Source organism: Polyodon spathula, chromosome 2 (genome assembly GCF_017654505.1).
Source record: "Polyodon spathula isolate WHYD16114869_AA chromosome 2, ASM1765450v1, whole genome shotgun sequence".
In the NCBI taxonomy this organism is placed as follows: Eukaryota; Metazoa; Chordata; class Actinopteri; order Acipenseriformes; family Polyodontidae; genus Polyodon; species Polyodon spathula.
Window position 1 is genome coordinate 22831812 of NC_054535.1, and position 16320 is coordinate 22848131.

The 16320-nt window shown below is 38.3% G+C and overlaps 1 protein-coding gene across 3 annotated transcripts in view; it reads left to right on the top strand.

Moving 5' to 3' along the window:
- LOC121294236 (rab11 family-interacting protein 5-like) overlaps positions 1–11843 on the top strand; it is a 56705-nt gene extending 44862 nt beyond the window's left edge. For all 3 annotated transcript variants that reach the window (XM_041217817.1, XM_041217818.1, XM_041217821.1), the window contains 2 exons: positions 2392–2548; positions 9902–11843. In XM_041217817.1, coding sequence (XP_041073751.1) covers positions 2392–2548; positions 9902–10120 — 376 coding nt within the window. In that variant the 3' untranslated portion in view covers positions 10121–11843. The remainder of the gene's footprint in view (positions 1–2391; positions 2549–9901) is intronic.
- Positions 11844–16320: the final 4477 nt, after the last annotated feature.

Here is a 16320-nt window from a genome sequence, read left to right on the forward strand (position 1 = left end):
ACCAGTTTGTGTGTGATGCTCTTGATTTCTCGGTAGATTTGTGGTCTCTTTAATTTCTCAGCGGACATCGCTCCAGGGGGGCCCTGAAGACACCACACAAACCGTTTCCCAGAAGGCTTTGTTACAGAGCACTCATTTTTCACCTGGCTGGACTGAGAGTTGCATGGCCCTGCCCAATTACCAGACAATAACTTCCTGCCATGATAATTATTTTCCATGCGAGTTTCCTGACAGAATGTGAGGCCCAAAGCACAGACAGTCTTGCTCTCTGAGGTTTTCCAGTCAACACCTTCCTGCCAAGCTGGCGAACGTCAGCTCACCCAGGGGGTGGGTGTGTGTGTGTGTGTGTGTACTTCATTAAACAAAATGGCACAGGAACACAAGTGTTTGTACAAACAACAAATGTACTAAAAGAGACCCTGCTATTGGTATTCGGCCATACAGTGTTCTAGTGGAATTACATTATGGTATAAATAGGAGTCATAACTGGTATTACGGACAAACACAAACAGATCATGTAGAATGGACCTTTTGGGAAGAGTTTCTGTCCCTTCAGGAGGTGCATGTAGAAAGAGAGATGAACATTGAGTTAGAAGTAATATACTGTAATATTTATTAATCTGATTGACAGAGAGGAACTTGATTTTAGTAATGAGAAGTTCATTATTTTTTAACAAATCGCACTTTGAGAACAGAAGAGGTACAACTACAAAGCTTTATTTAGATGTACAGCAGTTAAAAGCAAAGAAGAGCTTGTGCCAGGTTTTATAGCTGAGCTACCATGATCTCTCATTATTACAAATGCAAAATATGGTGTTTTAAAGTGACAAATAACATTTAGAGCTTAATTAGGTGGACAGTTAAAAGCTCTTAAAGTGATCTAAGGTGATTTTAAATTAGTGAACTTCTTTCACGATCAAACATGTTGATTAGGAATGTTCTACTATCATTGAACTTGAATTACCACCAGGGGAGAGTCATCATTTGTATCTCTCATTCCTAATAGGTATTTGGAAAGTATCACATTGTGACTTGCAACTCAGGACAGTAGAACTGCATGCATACTCTTTGTTCATTTTAAAGGGGAGAAATATTGTAGGGTTGTCATTGTTGAGTTGGTTAGCCCTGTATACCATATCATGCACTTTGACAGGGGTACAGTGGTTGGATCTGTACCTGTTTCACAGCAACATGTTAACTGTATTTTAAGAACCGCATATTCAAGAGTGATGAAATATAGAAAGACATTCTTTATTACAGGTTGAGTATTTCTCGATCTGGGTCAAGGTTCGGTGTTGAACTGCTGGACTAAGGCAGGGATAGACAACCTTGGCTTTTCCGGTCCCTTCCATTGCTGTAGTTTGTTCCTGTTTAATTGCTCCTGCTGAAGATTGATTAAATAAATAAGGACTTGCAGTGGAATGGACTCGGAAGAGGCAAGTTTGCCTTCCCCTGAAACAGGCGACTAGTCTTATTTAGAACTTCTTTTCCAGAATTAGATAGAACTTTGCATGGACATTTTGTACCAACACCTGATTGAATGAACTGTTGAAGGCTTTACCTTGGGAGCAAGTTATATGATTTTGATTAAATTGTTGTATGCACTTGTCATTTATGGGTGCAGGTCATCATCACAAGGTTTCGTGGTGTTGACTCCAGGAATGGGATGTCTTTGGTTGACTTAGTTTTAGTGCCTTCTTTCTTTTTGTATTTCAACTTTATTATCTCCTAATTTGTTTCTTCTTGGTTTATTATCACTGTGTGGTTGGCACTTTGCTTCTCCTCGATAATATCCTCTATTCATTTATCTGCTTTAGCTGAAGTGCCACTGTTGATTTGATTCGGTTGTCATTGTATAAGTGTTTCACTGTTAGCAATGACATTTTCTTTGACTTTATTCACCCTAGTGGCAATACTGCTTTCCACAGCCTGTACGCCCATTTTCAGAATTAGTTCTGTAGATAAATTGACTTAATTTTAGAAGGAAAAAAGACAGCTGGTGGTTAGATGACACGTGATCTTCTTATTCCATTGCTTGCTTGCTGAACACATATTTTTGTTAGCAGCTTGCAAGTTTGTGATGTTGGAGGTGTTGGCTCTTTTTTAAAAAAATGTTTTTAAATTTTTGCTGCTATTGCATTGCAGTGGATTGTCTTGGTGCAGTGGTGAGAATTGAAGCAGAGTGCACCCAGTAATTCACTGCACGAGGATCCTTGCAAAAAACGGGGGTCTGATAAACCACAAACCGCTTGGAGGAGTCAAGTCTCTCTCTCTCTCTCTCTCTCTCTCTCTCTCTCTCTCTCTCTCTCTCTCTCTCTCTCTCTCTCTCTCTCTCTCTCTCTCTTCTCTTCCCATGGTAACCAAACTGATGACTGCTTACCTCCTCTACAGCCCTCACCCGGTGAAGCCTCTCAGCTCCTCGGACTCCCATGATGAGAAGAGACAGGGCGGCAGCTCTATTCCAGTCAGCGTGCTTGAGAAGCTGCAATCCAGTGTGCAGCCGGTGCACAGCACCCTGCAGGGACAGCATGACGCAGAGGGGATCAAGGTACAGTACACCAGGGATGTAGGGGCACCCTAAACTGGTACAGAGAGTGCTGTTTTCATGCTGCCATATTTGAACAACTCTCAACGCTCCTCTTGCTGTTGAGATGGTGCGTTCCAAAATATCTACCTGAGTGGCAAGTAATAAAAATAAATAAAGTAGATGAACTCTTTATGGTGCACACCTATAATGTATGCAAGTGAAAGCAGTTTATGTGGTCTGTGTAAATATTATACACATTACAAATACATCAATACAATTACAACCAGTTGTCTCCAATTTAAGTAGAGTGTAAGCCAGTAGGTTCTCTCTAATCCAAACTAGTTAGGACTGGATCATCTTCACAGTAGCGATTTGTTCATAGTACTGATCTTAATCTGTACCAAACAGCAAATAGGGGATGGGGGTGGGGGGTTATAAGGAATCCTACAGACCAGAAACATTTTTCATGTAAAAGACAATGAGAATAAAAATAAACAATAAAGCTACAACTAATACAGGCAAGGGAAGTAACCCAGTGGAGCAAAACATAAATTAGTTAAATGTCCATGTGTCCCTAAGGTAATTTACTCATTAAAATGAACTGTTGTGCAGTGTGCTACAAACACAACAAGCTAAGGTGTATTCATAAAGCATTAGTGTGTGCCGGTGACTGCATTGCAGTCTCAGTATTTACTGCAGTGCAAATTCTTTGGGAAGGTACTAGGATCATGTGCACTCCCTGAGGTGTTAGCCAAGCATATACAAGTAATCAATATTTAATTAAGCATTCATTACCAAGCAGTTGTGCTAACACACTTTTAATGGAGTCAGACATGTAATTTAGTTTGGATCCACACTCGAAGGAGGGCAGCACTTCAGATGTCAGACATGAAGATCTCGCACAAGATATTACACTGTTTAATGTTTTTTGGAGCATTTAAGTCGACGTTTTCTGATTTGCCCTGAGGAGTATAGTCCTACATATATGCTGGACAAAGTTTGGGATGAATTTTTTTTTTTTTCTTTTTTGCTCGTGTCTGTCCAGTTTCTCTTCACTGATCTTCATTAACTTAAGCCAAGCTTAAACAATAAACCTCCATCTTCTGGTGATGAGATTTGTACATGTCCCTCTCTCTTGTTGTCTACTGTACTAGGTCCTTTGAACCTGATGGCGATTTTCGTGAGTTTTCTTCATGGAACAAGGGATGGTTGAAGCCACAGATGTAGTAGTAGTAGGTTAACAAAAGTTACAGTTTTTATTGTCATTGTGTAGTTTAAACTCTATCAAGGTTTAACACCAAGGTTTATTGGTGGTGCTCTTCACTAATATGATATCTGGTATGCACTGTATAGAATGAACAGTGTGTGTTTCCTCTGTACATTTACACCTAAGGGGTAATCAAGTCTGGCTTGGTTGTTGTCATCCTCCTCCCCCCAATGGTGCTAGCTGATGAGCCCCCAGAAGAGGGTACGCTGAAATCTATTGATTTTGTGTCATTAGTCTGAGGTGCGTTAGGAAAATCATTCTAATAGAAGCACACACAGTGCTTCTGACCTGAGCAGGCTGATTTCCAATTAGTGCGGGCATCACCAGGCAGAGTGAGCTACATTAGCTATTGCTAACTAAATCCCTCAAGTTCTATATGTTTTGATGTTGGCGACCTTAAGATTCAAGCTTGTGGAACAGATATGTCTTCTCCTTCATGCATTTAAATAGTTAACTGTGAGGATGTTTGTGCTTATAAAATATACCAGACATCATCAGTGGATCGAGTGCTCTTTATACCAGGTTGCACAGACAGCTGCATTCTCAGCTTCCCCCGAGCGCATGTTAAACAGCAAATGAGCCCTGTGACAGGATGACATGTGGTGACGTCAGGCCAGATGCAGGAAGAACAACAGACAAGGTACTGCAGTTCAAAGTGACGCGTCGTGCGCCGTTTATTTGGAGACCACAAAAATAAATGCAATATTTGAACAAATGAAAACACTGCTCACAGAGTGAAATAAAAGGTTTACATAAAAAAGTAAGTCATGAACACAAACCAAAACAGACCTAAGGTCAGGCTGGGCAGTTGCCTTCACTGTTCCTTACTTTTTAGTTTCAATAAATAAATAATAATACAAAAATACTGAATAACACGAGTGGAGGAGGAGACCCTGTTCTAAAAATAAATAACTAAACTGTACAGGGCTCCTTGTCCTGTTACATATCACCCTCCTTGTGCGAAGCACACATATACACAATGGCCACCTCCCCCCTCAGTCCTGGAAGTGGGGGAGCAAGGTGTCCATGATGGCGGCCATGGCCTGAGGACCTCCTCCCACCCAAACAGCCATAGCGTCCCGGTGGACAGCGAATAGGCCGGCTGCTCCGGCCAAGGAAGTTCTAGCAGCCACTTGGCTGCTTGTGGGGGTGGTCCGGACCCCCCCCCCCCCTTCTCTGTTGCCAGTAGCTCCCTCTTTCGGGTCGCCGGCCACTGTTTCTCCTGCCGCGAAAATGTGGCTGGGGCAGCTGGTCTTCTGACCTTCTCCCCTTTCTTTGTGGCTGGCAGTGCATCCCAAGGCAGTGCAAGGCAGACGTCCTTGGGCGGTGCAAGCCAGGTGTCCTTGGGCGGTGCAAGGCAGGCATCCCCGGGCGATGCACAGCAGGGCAGCATCGGTCCTTCAGAAGGCAACGGCGGCAGCAGACCCTCGGGAGGAGACGGCGGCAGCGGACCCTTGGGAAGCTCCTCCCACTCAGGCACAGGACGATCGAGCTGTGACTGTTTGGGCTCCTCCCTTTTGGGTGTTGGCCAGGTCTGGTCTCTCCCCCAGAACCACTCTGCTGCATCCCCAACCAGGCCCTGGTTCCAGGCCTTCTCATGCTGGGGGTTCCCGTAAAGGCAGTCCTCACAGACATGCCCAAACTCACCACAGGTGCCGCACATAGGAGCCCCTTCCATTCTCCACTGCTCCTGTTCAGCTGCACAGTTTGGAGCTTTAAATTGAGTTGGCACTTGGGACCACCACCTCTTGCTCTGCTGTTTTGGCTGCTGCTGTTGGTGCAGCAGGTTTCTCTGCTGCTTCTTGAAACTTTTTCTTCTTCCTCCCATCCTCCTCTTCCTCACTCCACATGAAATAAAAAAAAAAAACTACCACAAAAATAAATAAATAAATAAAATATTTGAACAAAAAACAAAACACTGCTCACAGAGCGAAATAAAAGGTGTATACAAAAACAAAAGTCATGAACACAAACCAGAACAGACCTAAGGTCAGGCTAGACAGTTGCCTTCACTGTTCTTTACTCTTTAGTTTCAGTTTCATTTCTATTTTAGTTTTACAACTGCTCTCCCATTCTCTCCTCTAGAACACCCCACAATGAGTGCTGGAGCTGTAGGCTTTTATGCAGGTGACCATTAATCACCTAATTAATTTGGGAGATGGCTACCTTGTGCACACGTTTTTTTTTAATTAGACTGGCAGAGGACGAGCTGCCAAAACACACACACACACACACACACACACACACACACACGTCTCTCGCCGTCATAAAAACAATAAATAAATGATACAACAAAACACACCGCTTTCACCGTCATTTAAATAATTACATCATAATACAAAAATACTAAACATGGGCGGAGGGGGAGACCCCGTTCTAAAAATAAATAACTAAGTAACTGTACAGGGCTAAAACGGTTTGAAATCTGAACTATTCATTTCCACCAACAGCAGAGCTCAAGGTCAAGATAGCAGAAGTGTTTGTGGATGGTTTTGAGCCCCTTAGCAGTGGCACTGGAATCATTTTTAAAGTGGGGGTGCTGAAAGCCATTGAACAAAACTGTAACCCTGTATATGATGGAAGACATGAAAAGCCAGGGGGTGCTACAGCAACCCTAGTTCCAGCGCTCCTGCCCCTTAGTGACTGCTCTGCCCTCGAAACAAGATATTATTCCCAGGGTTGGGGTCAGTTCTTGTTTTTCAAGTTTGGAATTGATATGTTAGAAACATAATAATTGTTGTAATTTCTTCAACTGTTCTCATTTTAATTTAACTGATTAACAGTGATTTCAATTTGAAGTAATTTGTTGCCACTGTGATAAGCTCATTTTAATAGAATACTGCTAATTGCAATTTTGATCAGTGTTCTATTGGAATTTATTAAAGGGTATCGATATTGGAATTGGGAATTTATGTTAATTCCCAATTCAACTGAGAAGATAGTGGATGTGTTTATGAATGGTTTTGAGCCCTTTATCGACTTCTCTGTCCTGAAAACAGGCTAGCAGTGCATAATCAATCCTAGTGGATTTCAGACTTTAACCACTACATTTTATGCAGTGCTTGTATCATTACTGCTTGACTGTGATGGTCTGGTTTGCTGACATGCTTTGATGTCAAAATAAATTACTCGTTAGTATTTATATGCATGCCATAGTGATCTGAATTCAAAGCTCACAGGTCTGTCGTCAGGGCCGGCCTTAGGCTGTGTGGGGCCTTAGGTGGTGATGCTTAAGTATAGGGCCCAGAACATTAAATTAATGCTGCAGTAGCAACCGTAGTCTATAGGTGCATCGTGTAAGCATATGCACCTACATATACTAATGTTAAGATATGGTAAATAACATTAATGATATTAAAATGTTAATGAATACTTGTTTCAGTTTGTTTGTTAGACTTCATCATTTTATATAATTCATTTCAAAGCACTTACAATTCCAGTCTACTGCTGTTGGTTAATCTGTTTTCATGCATGTATAGATGCCGACATGATCAGCTGCAGCTGCAGTTACAGCTACAGCGTCGGGTGAAAATCATGTAGAAAATTGGTGCTAAACTGTTTATAAAGTTTAGCACCAGAGAGCCTACCGTGGCTAAATTATCAAGCATTTTGTGTTCCAGCAAATATTTAACAAAATGTACCTCATATCTAATCAAATCCATATTTTTTATATTTTGCAAGACTCATAGCAGCCTGTAATATTATTTAATTGTTTTCTTTTTTCATAGAAAAAGAGGGTATTTTAGATGTGGTTAGATTTATTATTATTATTATTATTATTATTATTATTATTATTATTATTATTATTATTATTATTATTATTATTATTATTATATCTATATCTATTATTAAATATCAAAATTTAGTTTTACTTGTTTTAAATTGCCAATTAAATTAACAAAATGATGAACGGTATTTGAAAACAATAAAGCTGTGTTTGTGTGTGCGCGCACACACGCTGTGTGTGTGTATATATAGATATATATATTATATCTTATATATATATATATATATATATATATATTATATTGGTTATATATATATATATATCTTGGAACCTAACTGGGGTGCTATATTAAGAAACCTTAGATGGCAGACCTGAGTAGCCCAGACGTTTGACATAAAAGCAAAAATAGCTTGTGAATTTAGCTACATTGAATTGTATTAATGGATTAGGTTTACATTGGCTGCAACAACTGATTTGGTTTTAACATATATCTGTGATTATATGCATCTAACCAAAGTGTGAGTATTTTTTAACTCACTCTTTGGTTAGATGCAAATTTTAATATATTTCAACAAAATATTTATAAACTAGCAAAGCTTAACTTTCATGGAGGCTTGCAAACACGAAACATTATTTTACAATCCCACATAACTTGTTGACTTGCTGAACACAGATGTATTTGATAGCTGTGTAAAAGTGCTGCGACGTGTTTGCTACCACTTTCCTACACGACACAAACCTTCTCTTCTGTGTATGTGGATGGGTGTGGGTGGGTCATGTGACTAGTCCCTACCCAAAGAGGAACTATCATCATAATTTATGGTTGTTAAGGAATAAAAAACAATTTAAAAATAAATAAATAAATAAACATGTTTATTGGTGCTATGCGAGGTACCCTGGCGCTAGAATCTATTGCCATAGCGGCAGATTTGCACCCCTGAGCGTTTTACGTGCATGTAACAAACACTAAATCTCACTGTACAGTGACGTAACATGATAGTCAGTGACAGGAAGTTTAAAATGGTTGTTTAGATAGTGTTGATGTATTAGTTTACAGTGTATGATTAACATAAAAAATGCAGACAGCTGACAAAAATAAAAAAAGTAGCTAAATTCATTTCAAGGTCACGTTCAGAGCTACGAAAAGGGGATGTTGCATCCCGAATTGTGGAGCCGTGTTTAACAGTGATACACTCCGACAAAAGTACCTCCCTAAAGTGTCTGCATTTCACAAAGAATATTTCAATGGCAAAATGAACAATTCTGAGTCTGTTTGCATTGTATGCGACAAGGACACTGATGATCAAGGCAACTGTGTTTTGTACATTATTTTCATCCCAATTCAGAGGAATTTACTGCATACCACACAAAAGTAGTAAGTCAGACTATCATTAAAATGCTTGTGAAGAATGACATTGATTTCAACTGTGTGTCTGCCTCAATGTAACAGAGGGAGAAACACTAGGTCTATGCTTAGTCATATAAGATGTTATGTGGTGTTGTGTTTTTTTACTATTAATAATTTTGTTAGGCTGATAGGCTCCAGTGGCATATCTGATGTTATATAATAACATATAAAATATAATTTATAAAATATATAATATAATTTACTACTAATTTGACGGTATCTGGCTTTAAAACTAGAAATGCACAGTATCTATAAAGAAAAACACAAAAGCCTTTTCAAAACTGTCATTTCAGGTTTGCAGTTAACGTTTCTCCCGTGTTTAATATTTGGGAATTAGAGGAAGCAAAATAGTCAATGGGAATTACACGGTCATTGTAATTAATGTGTCGACATAAGTTTTAAAGGTTTACAAAATTCGAAACTGTTGCTGAATATGTCTTTCAAGGTTGTTTTTTAAAAATAAATAAATAAATAAATAAATAAATAAATAAATCTATTTTCTCTGCTTGTTACTGTTTTTTGCAGCCAACACAGACCATCTGAAACTACTCTTGTTTCCAGCAAAAGTTTTTTACATTTTTAAAGATGGTTTCAATAGTGACTCAAGTTCCAGTGTTACAAAGTACTCGTACATCCTCAGACAGTCTGGGATATATGAAGATTACGAGGCAGGTGTATATGCAAGATTTTTGGCTATATTCATATATTTATATAGTCAACATGTACGTATGATAGTTAAGTAGGCTATGCTTAAAATAGATTTCAAATATACAAAAGAAAATTATGGAAAAGGTCCAATAAATGTAATGTGTAGAGTGAGAGTTGAGGTGCAGTAATAGTGGATAGATCGCGTGCAGTGTGGCTGCCCCCTGCCACACTGTAATTCTGCTCTTTTACCGCTGTTTAGTGCATGAGGCCCAATATGTTTTCTACTGTGTGGAATTGAGTATCCTTCTCTTTTTCTGTCCCCAGGCCCTGACATCCCCAGACCATGCCGCCCGCTACTATCACCTCACCCACGATGAGCTTATTGCACTGCTGCTGGAGCGGGAGGCGGAGCTAGACAAGCGAGGGGCGGAGCTGCAGAAGTGGACGGGTAAGGTGCGCGACCTGGAGGAGTACATCGACAGGCTGCTGGTGCATGTCATAGAACAGACGCCTATCCTGCTGCAGGTGCCTCAGGGCAAATAGACAGGGATCCCTCCTGCCCTGCTCTGCCCTGCCCCACCACACAAAACTACAGGCTTCACTAACAAACACAAACACACACTACCAGCACTGCTGATGACAGAACTGCATTGCAACACCTTGGCTTTCAGCAGTGCACTGAGTGTACATGCTTTCCAAAAGGCTCCTTTCTATCCATTGAAGATCATTCCAGTGCTGGTGTGATTGTGCAAGCTGGCCTATGAAAGTGATGTTGGCCTTTGACATGCATGCCCACTTCCTATGAGGGTCTGCCCCCATCCTGGGTTTGGATTTCTCCTTTGCTGGATTTAGAAATGTAGGAATGTTACGTACACCATGAGCTGTAATGTACCCACAATGGGAATGCCAAAACACCAGACACCTGATGCTCGGAGCAAACTCAGATGATAACTGAGGTGGTGTCAGACTTCACTGCTTTAACTACCTTTGCTCCAGAGAGTGCTTATGCTGAATCCATGACCTGATTGGATATCGTCTGGGTTCCAGTTTTGTCCCAACCTTTCACTGAAAAACAATTTTTATATATGATCGTAAAACAACGACTGTTCTCTGTAGTAAATAGCCTTGGGGGTCAGTCCTGTCTTAAGTGTGTGACATCATACGTACCCCATGGTGGATTGGTATCAAATGTACAGTTGTGCTTCAAATTAGGTTGTTTACTTCTACCAAAAAGATTATTCAATAGAGTAGCTGGGGTTCCACAGGACAAATGTTAATCAAGTTGCTCAGTTCCCTATAGAAATAAATATGGAACTGCTTGTGAGAAACTTTGAACAGCTGAGAAGAAAGCAGAAGTTGGAATTACTGAGTTGTTTTACCAGTTGTTACTGTTATAGTTAATTATAGCTGAGTAATTTCATGCAAACTGTGGTGGCAATTTTGAAAACTTGCTATGACAATTCTAACACATGTTCAATAAAAAAAAAAAAAAAAAGCTAATTGTATATACAGATTTAAAACAGGACAGGGCTACTGGCTCTGTCGCTGTGCTGAGCAAAAATAATTGTGCTGCACTTGCATATACTGCAACCAATGGAAAATGCCTACGCACCTCTGTATTGTGGACATATAGGTAAATGCCACTGAAACAGAGTTGTCGTATTGATCACCCAGTGTGATTTGTGCACTATGGGAGCCAGATGTACCTCTCTCTTCCTGCTGTCACCTGTTTCTGTATCTGTGAGTATCTTACTGAGATGTGCATCTATCTATCTATCTATCTATCTATCTATCTATCTATCTATCTATCTATCTATCTATCTAGCTAGCTACATTTTTTATACCTGTTTGTGCTAAGTTTGCATCCATTTTACATGCCTGTGGCTTTTTAATTACTTCTGTTTTTGTGTGTGAATGCGCAAAAAATGATGGATCATCACGGCTTTGCTGCGACAGTTGGTTTTTAATCTTAACTGTCAGCCCGTTTGATACGACTGGTTTTCCATGTTACATAGTCCAGTGGCACAGCAGATGAGAGTGTATATATTGAACAGAGATCCAGCCTATGTCCTTTCTGTGACGAGTGATACAGCTTGACATTAAAGGATACATACATTGAGCTGGTTCAGGCAAGGACTGAATGCCAAAGGCTGCCTTATACTAGTGTGTTTTATTTTTTTGTTTGTTTGTTTTATTATTTGAAATTTGTTATATATGTGTGTGGTCATTTTAAAGGTGCCCTTAAGGAAACAATTAAGAAAAATAAGATTTAAAATCATCAGGCTTAGTCATCACACACACCCTGCCCTCCCCACCACCACCACCACAAAAAGTTTGTAAATTAAAAAAAAGATGTATATATGAATATGTAATGAACACTGTAACTGTAGTATTGTTTCTCAAAGTATGACGCGATGTCTACCAATAATCTTTCCAGGAACTTTATTTAATTACGATGCCACCAAAAACCAAGTTCAAACAGTGTTTCTCCTTGAGAATTCATCAGAAGTAGCGCTCTGTCGGTCATCCGGTCCCTTGTTTGACATGAACCCTTTGTGCAGTTCCTCATTTTGGGATGACCGGAAAGGTGGTGCGGTTCTAGCGTGGGTCGGCCAGTGGGAGAGGTGTCTCTAGGCAAACCACAGCCTAACAATCTGCTTGAACACGTTTTTCGATGATTCCAAATCAGCCTCCTTTTGCAATATATTTTGAAACTGTATCGCATGCTCCCAAGCCCTCCAAGCTGCCGAAACAAGCAACAACAAACACTGTGACAGGTTTTCTTTAGCCTGCAGTTGTGGTTAAGCATCCACAGGTAACAGCTTTAAAAAGTGTTAATTCATAGGACTGTTTATAATTGGAGTCCTGGCGTTGAGATAATATGCCACTTCTTCCCTGGTTTGTCTTTTACTTGCCTTGCAGGGTGAGCGGCTGCTGCTGTACATTATGCCAATAAGTATGGATAGTGCAAAAGAAAAAATACATATATATATATATATATATATATATATATATATATATATATATATATATATATATATATATATATATATATATTATATATATACACACACAATTCATTGTATTTAAAAGGCAGCGCTTTCTATTCTACTTTGTTTCCTAATTACGAAAAGGGTGTTGGCTTCATGTTTATTAATAGATATGCAATTAACCTTTTTTTTGTATTAATAAGAGAATTATATAAAAGAAAAAGCACTTTTAAAATAACAATAATAATTAAAAAAAAAAAAAAACCTCACGGTCAAATCGCTTTTACTACTGAATGTTTCTCCTTCAGAGGATTTGGTTCCTGGAGAGCTGATCTGTATCCCCCTCAATCACAAAGTTTACAGTGTTTCAACTTGTTGAAGGCAATGCTTTTCATGCTACAGTATTATATACAGAGATGTGATGTGAGTCTGACTCTTTCTCAAGCTCACTGTACAAGAATAAAGGTCACGATTTACATTTGATTTCCTCCCAATTGATTTTTTTCAGTACATGTTTTGACAGAGATGGGTCTTTTAATATTTGTATATTCAAGACCTATTAAAGGAGTTAAATCAAGAATTGATACAGAATGTATAACAACAATAAACAGACTAAGATAAAATAGTAATAAAATACTCATGCAAACGTGTAGTAACAGTCCTGTTTACAAACTAAATATACAAGCAGTCTATAGGCTTGTGTAAATGTAGTTTCTTTTCTGTTGTTCATTTGGTTTGCGTTGCTTAATGGCAATACATAAGAGTACACAAAACTGTACTTTGCGTATATCACTGTGTAAAACAGGTGCTTATACAATGTCTTCTAAATATGCTGTACCTACCCAAAATGCAAAAGTAACCCAGATATTTTTTTTTTTTATTTGGCTCAGTGGTTGGTTAGATGGAGGGATGTATTAGTTGACCCCTTGAATTGTTCGGTTTCCCAGAATTCCACTGTTCTATTTACCTGTTTCTTTGGTATTATTAGTTATGGCATGGAGTTTATCTGCACAGAGATGTATATGGAATAATGCACTGTGATATGTAAAATAATAATAATAAAAAGTATTGCTTTTCCAATTCTGTTGTCTCTTTATTTATTTATCCAACTTCAAAAACTATGCTTTGTCTAGATGGCTCATTAATTTCTTCTGTCATACTACCTTATGTTCTGATGTCATCACATCTTAAAACAGTGGAACTTGCACAGTATTGTGATGCAATAAAGATTTACATTTTTTATTTATTTTTTATTTTTTTTGTATACTACAATGAATGGAGCGGTTGTGTACAGGAGCACCCAAACTGGTTCTTGCTGTGTTCTCTCTCTCTCTCTCTCTCTCTCTCTCTCTCTCTCTCTCTCTCTCTCTCTCTCTCTCTCTCTCTCTCTCTCTCTCTCTCTCTCTCTCTCTCTCTCTCTTGCTCTGCCTACATATACAACTAAAACACTATAGGGGTGAAGCCCCCAAACATCTTACAGTACATTTTATTACTCCTCACTGTTTTTGCAATTTAAATACTGCAAATAAAAAGGCTGTTGGAGGATATTTCACTACTGGTAGGTTGATTAACTAAAATGTATAAAATATATATAACTGATAAAGACAAATTGCTATATATCTCTGCATTATACTGGTATTGTAGTATACAGCGGATAAGAATAGTATACAAAAAATGTTTTAAACAGGGTTGGCTGATTTAAATCAAGTCAATTTAAGCACTGATTAAAATCATCAATTTAAAGCATGATTTAAATCATGACTTAAGTCACTTGATTTTTTTTTTTTTTAAATAAGTAGTAAATGAAAAAAAAATATATTTTAATAGTTTCTCAAGGAAAAGATGTGAAAAGTGTGTTTTAAAAACCTTTAACACAAACATCTTAAACTCTTACTGTCTATAAACTAAAACCATTATGGCTGTGTTCTGATCACAGCCGAACGGTGCTTGACCCGATTCTGTTGCGCATAAATAGTGCGAAGACATAAAAAACAAAAATACTGCACTGAAATGGTATTCTGAAGACATGTCTCGCCCCATTATATAGCGCTTGCACCATCATTAACATCTTCGCTAAAGCGATTCTGATGACCATGCAATGGGGTGCCAAATAGGCAATTGAGCACTGTGTTAAGACCTGCTGAAACCAGGTTTATTTAATGGTGCAATCAGGAACTTTAACAATTAAACCCACTATAATAAGCAAAGTAGTCCTAAGAAACAACTGCAAGTGTTTGGACTGACACAGAAAGAGGAAATCAAAGAAAGAAAAGTGAAATAAAAGAATGTCTGGGATGAGTGAGGGGGATTTTTCTCTGGCGCACTCCATCGCTAAATTCTTGTAGGTCACATATTGTAGTTTACATTTAGAGGATGCCACAATGATAAATAATTTGCTTTATTTATGTATTCATTTTAGATTGAGTAAGTTAGTTTCTTATGTAACTATTCGCAAATCATTTCCAACATCCTTAAGTTTACAGTTTGGAGGTACTGTAGAGCTACAACTATGGTACTACAATAAATAAATAAATAAATCAGATTTAAATCAAATGAACTGAGGGGTTTGCTATCTTCAAGTGCCTAGTGTGTTTGACACCTCCCTATGTCTCATCAAACCAGCATGGATTACTAATAAAAACCAAGTTTGCCTGTTTTATCTATTGCATTCTATTTTATCTGTGGCTGTGTTCTGTTTCTCCAACAGGGGGCTCTGTCAGCTTCTTCATTGACTTCAATAAGATAATGCCTACCCAGCATATCCCAACTGGAATGTTGTCACAAAGAAGATCAAACAATTCATCAGCTTTCCAGCCAGCTGTGACTCTGGATTTTTCATTACATTACTGTGTTGCACATTCTTAAGCACACACAGTGTACAGAAACCTCAAGCAGGGCTGCCACTTGTCCAGCTTTGACCCGGACAGTCTGGGAATTGGCATTTGTGTCCGGGTGGCAGGAATTAATAAGCCTGGACACCCTAATGTCCGGTCTTAAGTGAAATGCATAAGAAACACCAACCTTCCTTTAATATTTTCTTTGGCATACATTAGTTGCTTAAATGATTTCCACTATCTTATTAGAAATATACTGTTTAGTGTGTTAGTGATTATGCCGTGTAACAATTATTATTTTGTTCCTGGGTAGTAAGTGTTATTTCCTAATTGCTTATGCCTCAAAAGTATAGAAAATGGCTATTATTCCCCACAGACTTTGCTTTTGTGACCAGGACAGTGATATTCCAAAATATCACTATTTCCAATGGGGAAACAGGCAAATGTGTGTCTTTTCGTTCACATAAAGTCAGAAAAAAACAACATATGAATCCAAATTAACATGTATTTATACTAAAGTAATACAAAAATGACTACAAAAGATTTAGAAGTGAGTAGTTTTTCGAGATTTACGATTATACTGTATTTACAGTATAATCGTAAATCTGGAAAAACTACTCACTTCCAAATTTTTTGTAGTCATTTTTGTATTACTTTAGTATAAATACATGTTAATTTGGATTCATATGTTGAAGCAATAAGCAATTAGGAAATAACACTTACTACCCAGGAACAAAAATTGTGTTACATAGTGTTATTTTTAAGAAAACCTTACATCAATAATAATAATAATAATAATAATAATAATAATAATAATAATAATAATAATAATAACTTTTAACCCATCAGTGTCACATGTAATTCTATGCACGCCTCTCAAATAAATTAACAAGTTTAATCCTTACTGCTGAATCTACTC